General features: G+C 49.2%; 1 protein-coding gene across 4 annotated transcripts in view; it reads left to right on the forward strand.

Moving 5' to 3' along the window:
• Positions 1 to 21,223, forward strand: part of CRACR2A (calcium release activated channel regulator 2A) — a 190,042-nt gene that overhangs the window by 166,114 nt on the left and 2,705 nt on the right. For all 4 annotated transcript variants that reach the window (XM_030938599.1, XM_030938597.1, XM_030938598.1 and 1 more), the window contains 5 exons: positions 2,250 to 2,382; positions 8,717 to 8,798; positions 8,873 to 8,987; positions 17,014 to 17,115; positions 19,819 to 19,895. In XM_030938599.1, coding sequence (XP_030794459.1) covers positions 2,250 to 2,382; positions 8,717 to 8,798; positions 8,873 to 8,987; positions 17,014 to 17,115; positions 19,819 to 19,895 — 509 coding nt within the window. The remainder of the gene's footprint in view (positions 1 to 2,249; positions 2,383 to 8,716; positions 8,799 to 8,872; positions 8,988 to 17,013; positions 17,116 to 19,818; positions 19,896 to 21,223) is intronic.

Raw genomic sequence — 21,223 nt, forward strand, 5'->3', positions numbered from 1 at the left:
GACTAAAAAAACTCTAAGTTAATAAGATATGATAAAGTAGGATAAAATTATATGTATCTCAAATTTCTGTAAATAAAACAAAGATGATATTTTAAAAAGCTGAAAGGAATGCATCAAGATGTGAATTGTGGACTGGGCAAGGTGGCTCACATCTGTAAGAGCAGCACTTTGGGAGGCCATGGTGGGGGGACAGCCTGAGGCCAGGAGTTCAAGACCAGCCTAAGCAACATAGCAAGACCCGGTCTTTACAAAAAGTAAGAAAATTAGCCAGATGTGTTGATGCATACCTGTAGTCCTAGCTGCTCCAGGGGCTGAGGCAGGAGGAGTTCTGAGCCCAGGAGTTCAAGGCTGCAGTGAGCTGTGATTGTACCACTGCCCTCCAGCCTGGGCAACAGAATGCGATCCAGTCTCTTAAAAAATAAAAAGATATGAATAGTGACCATTTCAGGGTGGTAGGGTAGATTGGGAAGAATTAATTTCCCCTCTACTTTTGTGCATTTCCTAATTGGAAACATTAGCATAATTTTATTTTTTAAAGGCTTATTTTTTAAATTATAAAACATGAAAGGAAGGAGAGTGAGAAGAGATCTTCTGACTTACCAGCCAGGTACTGCTTCTCCAGCCCCTCCCCACAATCCAGCCATCTTATTTTCCTGTGGCAGGTGGCCTGTCCCCCAGAGGGGACAGTGGGTTAAGTGCATGAACATACCTGAGTGTTTGCTGCCCCTGTGAGGTGAGTCCTGCCTGATGCTGAGCCGTTGATGTGTCTCTGGGCAAAATAAAAGTGCTCTGCCTGAGGAGGGGCAGTGACCACAGGGGTAAGGATCAGGCAACACCTCTCCCACCAGGACCGTCTCCTGCCATCCTGGGTTTCACCTTCCCTGCCCTGTACTGTGCTTGGGTGTATTAGATTGATACACTGAGTTTTAGTCTCAAACAAATAACAATTAAAAGTACAGGGACCAGCAGAGAATTGGTGCCCTTGTGCATTGCATGAATAAAGAAAATGAGGCAGGAGGTATAGTTTTTGAGTGCAGGTTGGTTTTTTTTTTTTTTTTTAAACTTTTAGTTTAAATTTTTGTAGTTGACCTTGAATTCTCTCCTAAATACTGCATGGAACTGATTTCTCTCCAAAAGGCAGTGAATGGCTTTTTATCTGAAACTCAAGTACTGCTAATACAACTGCCACTACATTATAGTGTTTGCTCAATGAGAGGAGCGAATTCCCCCAAATTCACTTTTGAATAGATTCAAAAGAGCCTCCCCATGTGATCAGGCCACACTGAGCTGGGCCTGAAGGCACGATGCCTGCGGTTGAGTGGCAGCTCCCTGGAATGAATGATCATTCCTCAGAAGGAGGCTGTGCTGGAAGGTGGCTCCTTACTCTACCTCCTACTTGCTTTTTGTCCTAGGTCAAGTTCACTCCCCTCTGGGCTTTCATGTCCCAGCCCTTTCCCTCTGCTGGGCCCAAGAGACAGAGCAGCAGTGACTGACTGACTCTGGGAAGCTTTGGCCAGCAGCCTAGCATTTCCCAGCTTCCTGAGTGGAGACCCTCGTGCCTCAGTTACACAAGGAAGATGGCAGTGCCTCGATGGGAGCTGATGAGATGGATGGAGAGCAATATTCAGAGAGGCAAGAGCATCCTCCATTTAGTCCAGGCTGCCAAGGATAGGGCTGAAATAAGGAACTCCCTGTCCCAACCTGGGACGTCTCTGTCCCCATGATGTGGATAAGCCTTCTTTCATCCTTCTCTCCTTCTCTATGCAAATGCCCCACCTTGTCCTTCCCTACAGAAAAAATTCCTGCCTCCTCTTGAAGGAATTGTGGGCTGGGCATGGCGGCTCACACCTGTAAAAGCAGCACTTTGGGAGGCCATGGTGGTAAGGCCCCTCCTCTGTGCCCTGTCACACTTGGAGCACTGAGCTGTCCTTATCCGTGAACGTGCTGCCTCCTCCACCCCACCGGAAACCAGGGTCGGCCTCTGCCTCCCTGCCACAGGAAGCGAACAGCAAATGTCACTTGGGTGGCTGTTTCTCCTCCCTCTTGCGGATGCTGGAGAAAGCCTCCATACCCCATGACCAACTGTGCTCACTGCATTCTGAGGCTGTGGCAGCCTCCCTGGTGCAGGTCTGGAGGCCGGTCTGCACCCCCTGAGGGCCACTGTGGGGATGGGTGAGGGCCTCTGGTGGCTGGGGCAGGGGCTGGCAGGACCATTGCCTGCAGTTGGTCAGACTGTGTGCCGTCAGCAGGAGGAAAGCTCTCCCTCTGCCCCCGACCGGCTCTTCAAGATTGTGTTCGTCGGCAATTCCGCGGTGGGGAAGACGTCCTTCCTGAGGAGGTTCTGTGAGGACCGGTTCTCCCCAGGCATGGCGGCCACTGTGGGTGAGTTCTCCTCCCTGAGGTGGGTCCCAGGCCCATCTCTGGGAAAGGACTTTGTGAGAAGGGGGTCCGGGGGAGGGGGCATTAGAGGCCCATGGGAAGGGCCACGGGGATTGGCCGATAGGGATGCTGGCGTCTGCACAGAGAGGCTGGGAGGGGCAAGATGAAGCCACCTCCCCTCACGCTGCTAAGCTTATCCTGTGTGTGATGGGACCCCGGAGTACTTCGTAAGTCCAACCCTGGGTTTATGGAACTAAATTTGGTAAAGGTAGATCTGGGTCCCCTTCCCCGCTTCAATGAGTGCCCTCTCCCTTTGACCACTTCTCCCCACTGTCAGCAGGGCCCTGGGTCTTTCTGCTCCCCCTGAACTGCCTGGGACTCCTCCCGAGACCCACATCCTGCCACACATCCCCCTGCCTTCCTGAGGGCCTGCTACATCCTGGCCTCGCTCCTGGAAGCTTCTTTTACCCGTCACATTGTATCTGTCCTAAGTCCCCAGCCTGCTGGGTGACAGCTGGACTTTAATGTGGAAGCTCATTAGGCTCAGCCATTAATGGATGATCATGGCTTAATGTGTTCCCACTCTGGGTGATATTTTATTTAAATAGAGGCCTTTAATCCCTTCACCCACAGTTGAGGGTTGCATTGGAATATGTGGTGAGACCCAAGGGCATACGGACTTTTTAGCTTGAATCACTCAACAGAAAGGTGAATCACTTAAGAAAAAACAAATACATTGCATGCCTGTTCCACCGAGCTGATAAGTCAGCTGTACTTGAAAATATATTTGTATGACCTGAATATTTACCAGAAGCTTTTATAGTCATCCTTTCCATCTATCTCCACAACAACCCTAGCGGACAGGTACTGTTCAGCCCAGTCGACAGATCAGGAAACTGAGGTCCAGAGAGGTTAGAGGCTTGTTCACATTCCCATCAGTTGGTTGGTGCTGATATCTTCCCCTCAACTACCTTCTTTTTTTTTTTTTTTTTTTTTTGAGACGGAGTCTCGCTCTGTTGCCCAGGCTGGAGTGCAGTGGCCGGATCTCAGCTCACTGCAAGCTCCGCCTCCTGGGTTCACACCATTCTCCTGCCTCAGCCTCCCGAGCAGCTGGGACTACAGGCACCCGCCACCTCGCTCAGCTAGTTTTTTGTACTTTTTAGTAGAGACGGGGTTTCACCGTGTTCGCCAGGATGGTCTCGATCTCCTGACCTCGTGATCCACCTGTCTCAGCCTCCCAAAGTGCTGGGATTACAGGCTTGAGCCACCACGCCCGGCCCCCTCAACTACCTTCTATTCCATGCCATCGTGTCCCTCAATTGAGTTGTATGCACTTGGCACCCCATGAGAGGTGAGGATGCTTGTCTGCCTCTGGAGGTGAACAGAGGTTGGTGCAGGAAGGAGGGGCTTCGGAGGTTCAGTAAGACATCAGAAGTCCTGAGTCCTCATCTGGGCCCTGCCACTGACAAGCTGTGTGACCTCAAGAGGATGTGATACCTCTTAGGGCTTCCATTTTCTCTCATTTGAAAAATAAGAGGTTGCCACTGGGTCCCTGTATGTCTGTTTTTTCACTGCTATAAAGAAATACCTGAGACTGGTAATTTATAAAGAAAAGAGGTTTAATTGGCTCATGGTTCTGCAGGCTGTACAGGAAGCATGGCTGGGGAGGCCTCAGGAAACTTATAGTTATGGCGGAAGGTAAAGGGAAAGCAGGCACGTCTTACATGGCCAGAGCAGGAGGAATAGAGGACAGGGGAGGTGCTACAAACTTCTAAACAACCAGATCTTGTGAGAACTCTATCATGAGGAAAAGGGATGGTGCTAAACCATTCACGAAGGATCCACCCCCATGATCCAATCACCTGCCCCAGGACCCACCTCCAACATTGGGGATTATAATTGAATATGAAATCTTGGTGGGGACACAAATCCAAATCATATTAGCACCCTAAGACTGCCTCCAAGCCTAGGTCTCTGACTCAACCATCTTCGACCTTTGGCTGTGTGACAAGCTGGTTCTACAAGACCAACTTTGAGCAGCCCAGAGTCCTGCCTGGGGAGACTCCATTTTCTTTCTCTTACCCTAAACTGGCCCTTCTAACATTTCTCCCAGAGAGGGGTCTGTGCCTGTGTGCTTCAGGTGTCCCGTCCTTCCTGCTGGGCCTTTTCTTAACACTGTTATCACACCTGAAATATCTTCCCATCCCTTTGCTTCTGCTCAACTTCACCCAGAGACTGAGAGCATCCCAAAACAAAAATTGGGACCCAGATGGGAAGAAGCATGAGCCTGCAAACCAAACCCAGAAGAGCCTGGTCACGTCTGGTCTTGAGGGAGGGGCAGCTGGGAGTGTGCTGAGTGTGGTAACACAGGAGACAGCGCCCAGGAGGTCAACTTGCCCTCCCTGAGGGCGTTCCATGGGGGAGGCCCTACGGTCTTGGCTCTGGCACAGGCCTGGGGGAGGCAGGGAGAGGGTGCCCAGCCCGCAGGCCTCAGAGCCATGTCCCCCGAGCAGTATGCATGTGGCCTGCCTCTCCTGACAACAAAATCAGGGTCTGTTTACATTTTCAACTTGTGGCCCTGAGATGGAAGGCCCTGAAAAATAGAAAATCAGACTCATTTGCACTTCCCAGGAGGCCAATTATGGAAACACCCCACAGTTTAGGAAGGGGAAAAAAAAAATCAAAGGTTCCAAATCAGGATGCCCTTCATCACACCGCTCCACACATGCTTGAGCGGCAGCTCAAATTAGTTTCCCTGCCACACTGCAGGCCCTGCTCTGGGACACATGTCAGGAAGCAGATGTCGCACCAGCCACCTGCAGGCTGCCCCCTTTAAAGAGATATAACAGCCACAGAGTCACAGCCTCTCGGGCCAAAACTGCCCACCCCCAGAACAGGACTCCATCCAATCTCCTGTCAAGGGCAGCAGCTACAGCCCAGTGGCAGGGCTTTGGCTGTTCTTCCAGCTCACCTCCATCCTCCGAGGGGTCCTCCAACTTCCTGGTCTCTCACTCCCTCATAAGAGCATGTTTTGTACTGGACCAGTGGCTTGTGTGAAATGCAAGTTGCTACAGGGCGACTGGTGACTGGGGCACCCTGCCTGCCCCACCCAGGGCCCAGCCTGCTCCTTCAAGAGCAGGTGCTTGAGCCCTGCAGGCATCCTGGAGACAACACGGATGGTTTTTGCAGAATGCTAGATCTGGAAGGAGCCGTAGGAATGGTCTAATTACATCCTCTCATGTTGGAAGTGAGAAAATGGAGATCCACGACAGACTGATCATTCGAGTTAGCCAAACTCCCTGGAACCCAGGACTCCAAGTCTAGCATTCTTCCCACTATACCACATTGGTTCACAACCTGCCTGCATTAAGTCACAGGCCAGAACCCAAGGTGTTTCTTCCAGAGCTGTTTCTGGCAGAATGCCCCGGCCCTTTCTTGGCCACCAGTCCAGTGTCTGTCCCACTGCCCATCTCTACAGAGAAATCCCTGCAGCAGCCCCCGAGGGTATTTCTCCAGAGCAACTTGCTGCCACTGCTCCCCATTGCTCCTGCCTTATGACAGCTCAGGGCTGTCACCTCGAGAAAGGTTGAGGTCACCCTCCTGGCAACCATCAGCCCAGCGCTAACCCACACCATCTCCACAGCACCTTTCAAGGTGCCAGGAGGCTCCTGACTTGAGCCATCCTTCGGGAAGCAATTCGTTTGCAAACAAGGGTCACCTCGATGTGACAGTTGAATGCTCCAGCCGCACCTAAACACTGTGAACATCCAACTTAGCCCCTTCATCCCTTCATACGTCCATCCCACTGCCATCTACCGATGAGGAGAGAGAACCCCCCCAAAATGAGCTGCATCCATGGTCAGTGGCAGAGCTGAGACAGGAACGCACAACACAGGTCTCTTGACTCCTGGGATTTCAGAACTGGTGGTCGTCTTTAAATCAGTTTAATCCAGGCCCTCTGGTCCCCAGTTACTCCGTGTTACTATCCTGCTGGACTTGTGTTCTCTGGCTTCATGTTTGCACACGCTGCCTCTTCATCCCCACCCCCTCGTCTTCTCCTTGTGTCCCTCACACCCAGCCCCCAAGAGCCTGTTTATCTACTTCCTCGGCCTGCCTGTCTGAGGCTGCAGAGAGAAACACATCGCGTGTTCAGCAGGGAGTCTCACCAAGCTCACCACGGCATAGAACATTTTTCCAGCACACTCTTTTGCCCATCACTCCTTGCCAGAGACAGCTGCCTGTCCTCCAGCAAAGCACCTAGCCCATGAGGTGGAGCAGGAGCTGAGGGCAACTAAGACCCAGCTGCCCCAGCAAACTCCCTGCCGCTCTACCTGCGAGCCTTACCAGCAGGCAGAGGGCTCTGTCCTTGGGGAGCACTGGGTGGTTTTGGATCTGGCCCTGAAGCTGTATGACCATGGATGCCTTTCCCTTCAGTTGTTACCAGAAAGCAGGCAGCCCCTTCTGTCTCCCAGAGCACAGACCAGGAAAGCCCCTCCACTTCTAGCCAGGAAGAAAACGCACCCTTGGATTCACCTTCCAGCCACTGTAATCTGTTTCGCTGGGAGCACTTAGCCCTGGGCCTTCTGGGTGAAACAAAGCTGCCCGTGTCCTGTGCCCTGAGTCTGGCTACAGGAGTGGCAGTCAGCCTCAGAGCTGGGATTGCAGCTCACCTCGCTACCAACCAGCTTGGGCAAGGCACGACTGCTCATGACTCGTGCTTCGTCTCTCGGTGTGTGTGTGAATGTGTGTGCATGAGTACATATGCGTGTGTGCACATGTGTGTGCAGATAACTCACATGGATGTCACAGGGGGACTCTGTGAAGGTAGAGAGGCAGCACACAGAAACACTGGAAATAGCATTCTATTAATGGGAGAAATCACTCTGAGCCCAGACAATTGCACTCCTCTCTGGCCCCCATCTGTGAAGCAGAGGGCCTCCAGACTCCCTGCTGCCCCTGACATTCTGGAAGTGGATGATCCTCCCACCTCTCCTCACTCATGAGTCCTTAATGCACTAGCCTTTGCCCAGGAGCAGTGGCTGGGATGACCTTTTCCATTTACTGTCTCTTTGTTATCTGTTTGGTCTCTTCTGTCTCTATCTGTCCAAGCTGCTGTTGCTCTTTGTCTTCCTGAGCCCTCCAGAGGCCTTTCTGAAGGTTGTGGGAGATACCTTAAAGCTCTAAGATCTGGAACTTGTGGTGGTGGTGGGATGTACTTTTGAACCTCTTTATGCCTTTGCGAATATTCTTACAGGATGCAGGAGTGGAGAAGACCTGTATCAAAACGCCTGTGTTAAGGTCCTGACCTCTGAGAGCTGCTGTGGGGTGCAGAATGCACTTCACTGACCTTGCCCCCTCTCTCTGGGGTTGAGGACCCCAGGTAGGGTCACACCCCTGGAGAGATGGTTGTGAACAGCCCAGTGGTAGGACTAGGAGCTCTAATCCATGTCAAGGGTGAACGTTGCCTGTGATTTTTTTCTCTTACCCCTTCTGTTCTGTCCTTTCCTCTACCTGCCAGTTCCTACCCTCCTCCTCCTGTTCCTTCTCCCCTCCTTCTTCTTCCTCCACATACCTTTGGATTGGTTGATGGAGGCCATCCCCATAGGACATTTGATTTTTACTAGGGGGCCTTTCAAAGGATTTTAGGTGAAAGAAAAAGAAAGAAAGAGAGAGAGAGAGAAAGAGAAGGAAAGAGAAAGAAAGAGAGAAAGGAAAGAAGGAAAGAAAGAGAAAGGAAAGAAAGAAAGAGAGAAAGGAAAGAAAAAGAAAGAAAGAAAGAAAGAAAGAAAGAAAGAAAGAAAGAAAGAAAGAAAGAAAGAAAGAAAGAAAGAAAGAAAGAAAGAAAGAAAAGAAAAGAAAAGAAAAGAAAGAAAGAAAGAAAAAGAGAGAGAAAGAAAGAAAGAAAAAGAGAGAGCGAGAGAAAGAAAGTTGGGGGAGAGGGAGGGAGGAAGGGGAAAGGAAGGAAGGAAGGAAGGAAGGAAGGAAGGAAGGAAGGAAGGAAGGAAGGAAGGAAGGAAAGAGGGAGGGAAGGAGGGAGGGAGGGAAATAAAGAGCATATGGCTTGTATTACAGTGAAGAGCCCGCAGTTCAGAGTGGTTAAGTGATTTGATCAAGGTTCCACGGCTAATAAGTGGCAGAGACAGGACCAGAGCTGAAGTCCCATGCCTCCCCGTCCAGGGCTCTGTTCTTTTCTCCATTTTGCCTCCCACGAGCTGCACAGGGAGGGTTGTCACCTTGGGCCTGATGTGACTTCAGACATTGGAAGCCTCATTTCCTGATTTGGAAGTGAGGTGCCCCTGGCCCAGAGCAGCCCTGACAGGCCCGTTTCACCCTGCAGGCATTGACTACCGTGTGAAGACAGTGAATGTGGACGACTCTCAGGTGGCCCTGCAGCTGTGGGACACGGCTGGGCAGGAGAGGTGAGGAGCTGCCTGAAGTTCTGGGCTCCAGGGGGAAGGTCATGCATGCCTGACCCATGGCCCTTCTGTGGCAGGTACCGGTGCATCACCCAGCAGTTCTTCAGAAAGGCCGATGGTGTCATCGTCATGTACGATCTCACAGACAAGCAGTCGTTCCTGTCAGTCCGGCGGTGGCTGAGCAGCGTGGAGGTGAGCTGGCGACCTTCCTAGGAGCATTTAGGCTTGATTGTAGTTTCTCTTTTCTTCTCTGTCCATCTCCCACCTGAGCCTCTGCATTTTCAAAATCTGATTCAGAACTTGCCTTTTCCAGGAACAAACTGATGCAGGCGTTTGTTCCTCTGTTCATCCAAGTTCCCGGTACCAGGCTAGTTACTGGGGACCCAGAAGTGAACAGGACAGACACAGTCCCTACCCTTGTGGAGAGAGGGACACAGAAAATCCAGATTATGCCAGCAGCTGTGTCGTTGCTGGGCCATGAGTGAATGGGACTGGATTGGGAGAGGGGACATAGTGGAGTGTCAAGGAAGGGTCCTGGAGAAATCAGTGTTCAAGCACAACCAGATTCTTCCCTCATTCTCACCAGCACCTCTCCCCACCCCCTGAGTCTTTCCAGCTCCAGTAGGCCCAGCTATGCCCTGCCTGGGAGCCACACCATGCAATGTTTGGGGGCCTCTGTCACAGCTCTTCACACAAGAGGAGGTTGATCCAGAATGTGAGGGCTCCAGGCTCACCTCAAAATCAAGGGTCTTGGCAGGGCCCAAGAGCAACTGTGTTATCTTTGCATTCTGAATTATCTGGGAGACTCTACTTTTATGATTCCTACTTGCAATGTGTCACTTTGTACATGCTTTTTTAAAGTTTTTCCACCACTCCAATGCAGGCTTCTCAAGGCCAGTGCCAGTGTGGACAAGCTACAAATTGCTCTTTACCAGGCCTCGGCTGATTCCCTCACAGAACAGCCAAGTAGGATGTCCCACCCCTCCCACCAGCAGGATTCATGGTTTGTTCATTTATTTGTTGAAAATACCTGCAGGCACTATTCTGGGGCCTGGGAGTCCTAGCAGTGAATAAAAGAGACAAAGCTGCTGCCCTCATGAAGCTTATGTTCAGCTCTCTGCTCCAAGTCCATAATACCCTGCATATACCATCACATACTTATCACGCTGCTACAAATCGCTTGTTTACCGGCCTGTGTCTCCATGCTACCTAAGAACAGAAGTTGCATCTTCGTTGCCATAACCTGGATGCTTTGCATGAGGCCAACAACTACTGGATGAATGAATGGATACCACATTGCTCTGAAGGCAGAATCTTGGAGTTGTCAATGTCTTTGACCCTTTCGGCTCTAAGATCCGTGATCCCTTTCACCCAAATCTGTTTCTCTGTAGTTTCACCTGTCTAGGTCACCCATCTCTCTCTTGTTAATCTGCATCCTTCTGATTACCAAGAAAAAATAAGGAACAGAATGGAAGCCAGATTCAAGGGTTTCTCAAGAATTTGCCTAATACCTATTATTTCTCAAAATTACTATGCCTAACACACTTATAAATGAGAAAAATGCAAGTTTTGAAATGTAGCTGGTGGATTGCCTATACACCAAACTAATAATGGAAGCCAATGGTATGGGTGAATCCGGCCGTAATTCCTTTCTAAATTTTGGAGTTTATGACGTGATTTTTCTCTTCTTTTCTTTTTTTACTTTTGTTGTTGGCAGCACTAAGCAGATTTATCTTCCTTACAGAAGTTAAGCACCAGGAGAGAAGTTAGGGATTACCTAATCCAGGGGTTTCCAGACTTTCTTCCTTGGAGTCCTGGAATCAGACTGACATTCCCCAGAGATAGAGGGGTGGCAGGGGAAGATTTAGTGGTCATGGATCCGGGTCCCTCGTCCCCCATCTCTGTCAGAGCTGCCTTGCCTTTTTCAGCATATTGGAGGTCAAGTACAATTTTGTTAGACAAAAGGGATTCCCTTTGAAAATCTCCCGTCTAGTGTAGCCATCTCCTTCAAAAGTGAAGAAAGGGAAGCCCTAACTTCTCCAGGGTCACCTGTCCTTTCCATAGACATTTAGTTGTCCCCCAAGATCTAAATTGTGGTGTGTGCTAGGGCTAAGCCTCCAGGTGGTCTGGGATTAATGGGAATGGACGGTGACAAATTTATGGAACTGTGCTCTCTGCTGCCATTAAGGGGTGCCGTTTCTAAGGCTCCTGTCTGGCACAGAGCCTGGGATCTAGAAGAAGACATGGAATAGTTTGGTGGTGGAGGTGAAGAAATCTCAGAAGGCCATCATCACAGCTTGAAGCCTGAGTTTAGTCATCCCCCAGAAACGTTCCTTTGTGGGACAGGGCTGGAATGCATCCGCACCGTGTGGCTGCTAAGAGGCCCAGGGAAGCCTTGGTATGTCTGTGGGCTCGGGAAGCCCGGCTCAGGTGGGGAATCTATCCATAGTTAAATCAGAATGGTTTATGTGTAAACAGGGCTTTTCTATATGACTTGTAGTTTGAGTTTTTCCTTTTTTTTAGATATTAGCCGAAGATACATTTAAGCTCTAATTGATTATTCTAAACCTGGATGAACATCAGGATCACATGTGGAGCTTTTAAAGGGAACAGAGGCCAGGGCCTTCTCTCCCAGAGTGATTCAGGGCCTGCAAAAAAAAAAAAAAAAAAAAAAAAAAACTAACAGTTCCCCAGGGAATTTTGATTCTCAGCCACCACTGTTCCTGGCCTAAACAAGTGCTCCTTGAACCCTAACGTATATGAGACTCTCCTGGGGACCTTCTTAAAATGCAGTCTCTGCTTCAGCAAGTCGGGGCTGGGGCCTGAAATTCTGTGTTTCTAGCAAGTTCTCGGTTGAGGCTGATGCTGGTGGTCCAGGGATGACCCTTTGAGTAGAAGAGCTCTCAATCATTTTCAAAGACACCTGTGACCCCTCACCAAGAATTTACTAAGCCTCTACGGCATGTCCAGCACACACTAGGAACTCTGGGACTCAGTAGGATAGACCAGGAAACGCGTTCAGTTCAGCAGCGCAGAGTTTCAGAAACAAGCGCAGGAGGCTGTGTCAAATGGCAGAGTGTGTGTCAAAGGTGTGGAACGGTGGCATCAGAAATGCAATTATGCTCTAGATTCTTGAAAAGCTAAGTCATTCTGCCTTGGCAACCAGCAATCAGAGGTGTCAGGTGATAGATTAAAACTTGACACCTAATTTGATCTGAGGGGAATTGAAAATAATAAGTACCTTATATTTGTGGAGCACCTTACTTTTCCAAAGAGCTCCAAGCACTTTACCAACTCCCTCGCCCGGAGATGGGAGGGTGGAGGGGGAGCTTTAATAACAGTCTTCAAGGTTCTGAAGCCTTATTAATAAGTGAATGGTGGCCAGCTGTTCACAGTCCCCCTTCCTCCCTCAACTTGAAAAGCATACAAGAAAAAAGGGCTTCAGTGGCTGTACATGCCTGCATGGGAAAGACTTACTCTTGGAAGAGGTTGTGTGGGGTGGGAACAGATGCTCGGGGGAGGTAGTGGAGCTCCCTGAAAGGAAGTTCTTACTATCCCATCTTGGTCACTTCCTGGCCATGAAACTTTGGCCAACCATTCAACGAGGAAGCAGACCAAATGACCCCTCCTGGCCCCCAAATTCTACAGTGTATGATGGCATTTGACTATCTCTGGGAGGCCAAGACGGAGCAGGAATGTGTGTGGTGAGAAGATTCTGGAGAGTCCTTCCAGCCCAGAGGGAACCAAAATCCTTTGGTGCAAGAGAGCGCCGGTGCTGCTTGATGAGGTGGGAAGGCTGTGGCCTTGCCCTTGTTCTGCTATTTCACCCAGCCCAGGCAACTTTACCTTGCCTGCAGGCCTTCTGCAGAAGAGGCCCAAGCAGGGCCCAGACGCACTCTGTGCCGATTCTCCTGAGTGCCTTATGGGAAGTCACCGCAGGCAGTCTTTCAGCCAACTCGGCATTTCCAACCCACCCCCGATTTCTTATCTCAGTTGGGTAGAATTGGTTTAACCATTCCAATCTGGAAAAGAAAATAGTCAGGCTCTAAGGCCCCATGTGTGGCCATGGGACAAACTGGACATCAGAAGACTCCGGGGCCTGTGTCGGGTAGAGAAAATAGAATTTAGAATGCCAGCCTATACGAGCCTGTATGGGCTGGTATTTCCCCCAGAGCCAGATTGCTGGCCCCCAGTGTCTGCAGTCCTGGGATGCTGAACTTTGTTGAGAGCCTCTTGCCGTTCTGATAGCACTAGACTGCTAGGTGTATAAGTCGAGGAAGTGAAATAGAATTGGCAGAGTTAAGCCGAATGGACCAGTGTTTCCGAGCTGGAAAAAAACGTGGAGATTAATCTAATGCAACCTCTTGTTTTATAAGCCAGAAAAACTATGATCCAAAAAGAGGAAGTGACTTTCCCAGAGGCGCCCACACTTGTCAGCAGCACCACCCGATGCAGAAGCGAGGGCTTTGCCACACCGCACCGCTTCTCTCTTGTCCTGTCGTCCGTGGCTGAAATCTGGTCCTGAAAAGCAGGTGTTTCATTTACGTTTGAGTCCTTCTTGCTTCTCTCTCAAAGCAGGACAGTTCTTCAGCTCAGGGGTCCTGGCCCACTTCCCTCTCCCTTCCTGGGCTGCTAGCTAAACCTCATTCTGCGATCTGTGTCATTGGTGACAATGTACAGCATGGTGCAAAAAATAGTTTGATTTTTTTTTCTCCACGTTCCAAGTTGAGCTTGAAGTGCTGGCAGTTTAAAACGAACCACACAAATAAATCTTGTTTTGACTCATAGTCCAGGGGATGGATAAATATGGAAACCCCCAAGATATAATTTTGCAGTCATTTTTTTCTTAGCATAACTGCATGCTTTAATGTGCTGAAAAAATTCTTGCTTTGGCTCCAGAGAAATAGCAGCACTATCCCAGCTAAGTGCTTTTTCATGCCTCCTAGCAAATAGATATTAAAACATACACACACGCACACACACACATGCACACAGGCAACAACCAACCAAACCCAACAGCTGCACATTCTGAGCTGAATGCCAATCCACTGCTCCAAGTTGACAGCTCTTGTTATTTAAAGTCAGAGATGGGTGATCTTTTGAATTTCAACAAGTCTGTCTTCCAACAAGCTCAAGCTCACAGAAAGTCAGCTGAAATGACTGAAGCTGGAGGGAGGGCTCTCTGTTAGAGGGTCATAGAACAGAACCTGGCTTTAGAACAGAGAGACACAGAAAAGAGGAGAGACTCAGATGAGTCACTTGGAGAGATGGTGACAGAGCTAGGGCAGAACCCACATCTCCTAAAGAGAGATTGTGTGCCTGATGAAGGAGCTAAGATGACTTCACTGCAACCTGTCATGCCGATGGGATTTTTACCAACATCTCTCACAGTCTCAACATCAGAGTTTGAGTAGACCTGAAACCTGTTCATCAAAGCCCTAGGAGGCTTGAAGGAGATGTTGCTTTCTCTAGGAGGTAATTCTGAACATCTCGTGCCAAGTGGTATGCAGGCTGAAAACCTAGTTAGGTATGAGAAAGGTATACAGTTTAGACAGATAGTTCAAGACTTTTGGGGTTGAAGTCAGAGAGGACCATGAGATACCTACCCCAATACCAGCTCCTCTCCCTGCCCCTGTGTCAGAGACTGATGACCCGGGCCAGGGAGATGGTGACTGACTGTGATAGTTAGCACATTCTCTGGTCTTATGGATATTCTCATTTGTTTTTGCCAAATCTCTGGAGATGAGTCTAATTCTCCTTTATCAGTGGCAGGCCAGGGTTCCTGGAGGGGAATGAGTTGTCCAGAGTGGCTGTGTAAGAAAAGAACAATACAAAGAAACCGCAGCTCCTGCTGGGTGCTTTGCTTTTAAATTTTTTTTTCTTCTCCTTCTAAGCTCCTTTATTTTTATATCCAGGAATTGCTTTGGTGTTTTTTGGTTTTGTTTTGTTTTTTGTTTGTTTGTTTTTGTTTTTTTGTTTTGAGACAGAGTCTTGCTCTGTCACCCAGGCTGGAGTGCAGTGGCGTGATCTCAGCTCACTGCAACCTCTGCCTCCCGGGTTCCAGCAATTCTCTGCCTCAGCCTCCCGAGTAGCTGGGATGACAGGCACCTGCCACCACACCCAGCTAATTTTTGTATTTTTAGTAGAGACGGGGTTTCGCCCTCTTGGCCAGGCTGGTCTTGAACTCCTGACCTTGTGATCTATCCACCTCGGCCTCCCCCCCCAAAAAAGAAGAAACCTGCCCTTTCTTTTCCCAGGAGGGAAGAGGCACCATTGCTGTTTATGGTGCACAGGACCCAGATGTTGGGTTTATGACCCATTCCCTACCTCATCCTACTGGGTCATTCAGTACCCATCACCCCCTCTGCAAGCCATCGCCCATTTCAAATAATAGCAAAACCCGGGGTAGAATTCTGCCCTGGGATTTCAAGTCTGATGCTCATATTTTCAGAGTTTCCATGTCAAGAAATCCCACAAGCCTTAATCATTCCTCACACATAAATCTACAAATATCTCTCTCCCATGTGCTCTAAACAGCAAGCTGCTTGGCCCATTTCCCTGCTTCCTCCTCCTTTCTTCCCTTTCCGTGAAAAGCTCTTCACACAAGTATCCTGTGGCACAGCATGGTCAGAGGAGGGGGTGTCCCCATTAGCGAACGCTCTAGCTAATGGGGGGGCCACAGGATTTCATATATGCCGTGAGTGGCTTTCTCACTTTCAAGTAGTTGGAATATGTACAATCCACTTAGCACATCAACTGCAGTGTCCAGAATTTAATCTATTTTTGAGGGGTCAGAAGACACTGTAAGATCTTGTAGTGCCTTTGAGTCATCATTGCAAACACACAGTATCATCTCACCGATAGATACCGTGTTTAGAGAGTTCCAGTTAATAAGACACTAAGTAGCAGAGACTTGATTGGAAATAAGAATCTAGAGGAAAAAGCTGTAGAATGAGGACCCATATACTCACGAGTTCTCATAATTCAGTGCTTATGGTGTTGAAGGTTCTTTCGGATTCTCTGAGCCTTAACTTTCTCGTTTGGTAAATAAGAATTTTTTTCCGCCTGTTGAACTGCAGTAAAAATGAATGTACAGATTAAGGAAACATTGAGGCTTAATTTCAAACATAATAGCATTTAAACTTAAAATCGGTATACCTGTAAGATGGACTTTGGACATTTATTTGAAATGCTCAAGTAAAGCAGCTGAAGTATTGGCAAAACTGTAACTGCTTATTAGCTTCTGTTATCCCACAGGTCCCTCTATTTAGTAAAACATTTAGCTACAATGAATAACTATTTGTTACTAAATTATGATTAAAAGCCCCTAATTAAATAAGTAAAAATAACAACCTTCTTCAATGTGCCAATTACCACATTCACTCCCTGAATGGCAGTCAGTGGTCCCGGGCCCTTTGGGCGCCATCTGGAGAGATATCTACAGTGCTCTTTTCACCAGGGAGGAGGTGGAGACCCGGGAGGAGGCCCCTGGCTGGTAAGCCACAGCCTGCTGTGGGAGTAAACAGTGTGATACCTTGAATAAACCTGTGACTTCTGGCCCAAGCAGTGCAGCTGCTATGGCTACAACGTTCCTTCTCATACAGGGCTTTCTTCAGAGCCAAAGCACCCAGTGACAGGGGTCTGTGGTGCCCGCCTCCAGCGAGGCACATGGCAGTCATTTATGGAGCCTTGTGGGTGCAAGACCATGAGGCAGATTTGGATCCAACCCTCAGAAGCTTATGTGCTATCATGAGGCCTCTGGTGACACAGTTTCTAATCAAAGCAGCCTCCAGAACAACTCCAAGCCATGGGGCATTCATGGCCTTGGTCCATCGGACTAAGCCTGGCCATTTAGGAATACCCTGGAAGGGGGCATGTGGCCTGTTGGCATCAACTGTCCCCTCATCCAGCACACCTGGGGGGCCTGCTGTTCTATCTAAGATCCAAGGAGCATCGTGAAGGGGGAGTGGTCATTGCACACACAGGGACTGGAAGACAGCACAGGCAGTCCTAGGGCACCTTGCAGAAGTGTGATAAACTGAGGCTCTTGGAGAAGGTGGGTGTTTTCTGCTTTCAGGATGATTCTATTACGGCCTCACTTTTTATGGCAGCAGGGGATTCTCAAGCCAGGTCCCATCTGTCCAGCCGACATTGTCAGTCTGCCCTCTGGGCGATCCTATGACATGCCTCTCAGTTGAAAACATTTTCTGTTCTGCAGGAAGCTGTGGGAGACCGGGTTCCTGTTCTTCTGCTGGGTAATAAGCTTGACAACGAGAAAGAGCGGGAAGTCCCCCGGGACCTCGGAGAGCAGCTTGCCAAGGTAAAGAGCAAGCGACAGAGTGTAACCCCGAGGGAAGTCGGGCAAGTGCCTAGGAGCCTTAGTGGGGACTTTCTCTGGAAGTGCCATGGGAAGGGAGCAACTGGGAAAGATGGGTGTCTTGGCATCATGGGAATGGCCCAGCTCCTGTGCATGTAGAACTCTGCATAGAAAGCCACAGGTTGCAAGACGGGGTTGGTTAGGGACCACTAGGGTATGGGAAATTATCCTAAAGTCCCTTCCTTGTAACTCAGAATTATAAATTCTAAGATAGCAATAGTTTACTTATTTCAATCCCCTTCCAATCTGCATTTCCACTTGATCAGCCCCAGGGATGAGAAGCTCACTCTCTGTAAAGCAGTGTGTTCTTCTGTAGACCACTGCGTTAGAGAGTTCATCCTTTCTGTCAGGATGGAGCCTCAAAGTCGTGAACTCAAGATAAACCCAGGAGACGCCCTGGAAAACCTACCATTAAAATAAGCATGGGGCCTCTTGCCCAAAAATGGAATCAATGGGGCTTAACGGAAATCAGGCAACAAAGCGTGGTTCCTTGGCTTCTCTTACTGCCTCAGAGTTTGGTTTGTGTGTCTGGGAGGATGGGGTGCTTACCAGCCCCATGCATCTGTAATTCTTTGCATGCTCGTCCTAAACAGGGTTTCATGAGTTCAGAGCCTGGGAGAATGAGCACAGATGGTAAGACTCAAGGAAAAAGGAGGAGGAAGGGCCTGACAGGTGTCTACATGGAGGGTCACTAGACAGTTACGTGTCCACAATTCCAAAATCCAAAAACCTCTGAAAACAGAAAGGGTTGTTTTGTATTTTATCTGGCAGAAACATCTGACCAGAAATGACATGAGGCTATTCATGATTGTAACCTTGCTTTGAAAAGGTGAATACTCGGGAGGCTGAGGCAGGAGAATGGCGTAAACCCGGGAGGCGGAGCTTGCAGTGAGCTGAGATCTGGCCACTGCACTCCAGTCCGGGCGACAGAGCGAGACTCCGCCTCAAAAAAAAAAAAAAAAGAAAAAAAAAGAAAAGGTGAATATTCAAGGCCGGGTGCGGTGGCTCAAGCCTGTAATCCCAGCACTTTGGGAGGCCGAGACGGGCGGATCACGAGATCAGGAGATCGAGACCATCCTGGCTAACATGGTGAAACCCCGTCTCTACTAAAAAATACAAAAAACTAGCCGGGCGAGGTGGCGGGCGCCTGTAGTCCCAGCTACTCGGGAGGCTGAGGCAGGAGAATGGCGTGAACCCGGGAGGCGGAGCTTGCAGTGAGCAGAGATCCGGCCACTGCACTCCAGCCTGGGCGACAGAGCGAGACTCCATCTCAAAAAAACAAAAACAAAAAAAAAACAAAAACGAAAAGGTGAATATTCAAATGTCTTACTGAAGCAATAGTAATATGTTTGATTATAGAGTGCTGTCTGAAATCCACTGAGGGTGTTATATAATACATAGTATATACATGTATTACCTTTCTAAGATCCGGAAAATTCTGGATTTCAAAATACACCTGGACCTAAAGATTCTATCCATTTTCTTCTATTTTCTTTCTTTCTTTCTTTTTGTCGGTGAAAAAAAAAAACACTGAGACTCGGGAGTTAAGTGATACATTCGTATTATCACAGCTCATCCGAGGTGGGACCAGAACTCAAAGCAGGAAGGCAAATCATGTCTTCCAGTTCTAAGTCCTATGTCCTTCTCTCCCCACTATTCCAACCCCATGGAACTTCTACTCTTTGACAGACTGACCCAAGAGATTGCAGATCTGAGAGAAAGGCAGACAGGGAGAGATAAAGTCCCTGGGGCTGGGTGAGAGGGGCAGAGGGCAGAGCTGCCTGTGGGTGTAGGTGGGGAAAGCTGCATTGGGAGCCTGGCAAAACCTCCTGAACTACAGCCACAGAACTGTCCTCACTCAGCTGGCCTGCATCCTCTCAGGGCATCAGCCTCCAAGAAGAGGCCATCTAAAACCAGGGCCCTGTGCCATCAGCATTGTCGTCATGACGCCAGTCATCTGTTAATGGGAGTGATCAGTGGAATACGATGAGCCTTAGCCAAGGGCTCCCGCACCATGCAGGCAGCACAACCTCATCCTAATGAGCTGATGGCCAGTCCGGTGTACCAGTGCCGACAGCCAGGGCAGCTAGAGTATTAATTAACTGGTGCGAAAGAGAATTCCTACTGGAGTGCCTTATGAAACCTGTCCCCGAGGCCTATGGAATGCCACTGTCTTGGGGAAGGCATGCTGCAAGGAGCTCTGCCATTGACTCACTGTGGGACTGAACAAGCCAGCCAAGCGCCCTCTCTCACAGCAGCTTACCTGCTTGTGAAAGGGGAAGAATGTTGCCCGCCCTGGCCTTTGTGTCTTTGGCTGAGTCACAGGGCTGGTGTAACCTGGAATGAGCACGTGTGTACTTGACAGTAATTTGGGAAAGTATAAAGAGGCACTAGACAGCATATGGTTTCATTGTTTTACAATTGTTATAGCTCACCTGGGAGATGGTTACAGAGCTTGCATTAGTCAGGGAGCCTGTGGAGACAGAAATCAGCCATGTACGGAGTGAGGAAGGATTATGAGGAGGTCAAGGGGCCTGCGAGAGGAAGCGAAGGCTGTAGGTAGATGCACAAGGGGGCTCTCCTACCACCCCCCACAGTCCCCTCTCACTCCAGTACTCTTGTATTCACTCTGATTTATGATTCCAGGACAACAATCTGATCTTCTATGAATGCAGCGCCTACTCTGGTCACAACACCAAAGAGTCCCTGCTCCATCTGGCCAGGTAAAGAGATGTGCTCCCCAGGTGCAGTAACTGCTGTGTCCAGCTGTGTCTGCCTTCAGGGAGGTACCGTATTTCCTGCCACCCAGGCCACGCCTCTGACCCCCCTTTCCTCCCTATTGGCTGGAGCCCTCTGAGTACAGGCAATGAGGTCCTAGGCCTTTGTATGGGATTGCAACATCAGGAACAGCTTTCTGAAACAATGCTGTTGGGAAAGAAAGCATCCCTGCCTGTCGCCCCCATTGCAGTCTTCTTCTGAGTCTTAAAGGCTGCCTTTTCCTAGGGATGCTCTTTTTAAATGCAAATCCTTCTGGGAAAGGTCAGATCAGAGGCTCCTCAGCACTGGCTGAAGTCTTAGCAGGGACTAGCTGGAAGCCAACTGGGGGCAAGATTGGGTTATAATGTGAATTCCTGGGTGTGGGAGGAAGGAGTGGATGTGGGAGGAAGGAGTGGGTGTAGAAACCAGAAAGAAGAGGGGCTGTGATGGGAAATCAATGGGAGGTAACCAAGGTAATGATGCTGGTAACACGAAAAGACTGGTTCCTTAAGGCCCTGCCTACACCAAAAATTTAAACAACAAAACCACGCTGGGACTCATTTCCAATACTTAAGCATTCACTCATTCATTCATCCATCTAGGCTGTCATTTCATTCCATGTATTCATCCATCCAATAAATACTTAACAGAGCCCATTTTGTGCTCAGCACTCATTCTGGGGCATTTAAAAATATTTTTCTTTGAGTAATTAAGAGCACAGAACAACTCCTCTATGCATTGGCAAGGTGATGGGGTTATGGAGTATCAGAAGGAAACATTCTAGGCTTTTCTCTGCCCCTGACTCCCTGGGCAAATGCCCTGCCTCTCTGAGGTTTGTCAGGAAGGTAGGAACACCAATCATGCCTTCCTTCCCTGCCCACTCACAGGTTGTTGAGAGAATCAAAGGAGATGTGTAATGCAAAAGTGTTTTGAAAGTTATAAAGCAGAGACAAGGTGTTTACCATTATTTTTAATTCCTCACCTACAATTAATCTGGAGCTTTGGACACAGGGCACAGCCCTACTGCAGAGGTCACAACCCATCAGTATATTTTGGAGCCTCGCCTGTGTGCTGGTTACTGTGATAGGCTGCAGAGGCACAGAGAAAAAAGATAAGTCTTGGTACCAAGCAACTCATTTTCGGCCGAGGGAGACAGCCAGGGAAGCCACGCATTGTGACGCTGGGTGGTGGGGTCATGACAGAGGAAGGGTCAGATGCTGTCAGGGGCACTTAGGCTTACCTAGAGGATCAGGGGAGGCTTCCTGGAGGAGACGTCTTGAAGGATCCATGTCGA

The sequence above is a fragment of the Rhinopithecus roxellana genome, chromosome 10, assembly GCF_007565055.1.
Source record: "Rhinopithecus roxellana isolate Shanxi Qingling chromosome 10, ASM756505v1, whole genome shotgun sequence".
Lineage (NCBI taxonomy): Eukaryota > Metazoa > Chordata > Mammalia > Primates > Cercopithecidae > Rhinopithecus > Rhinopithecus roxellana.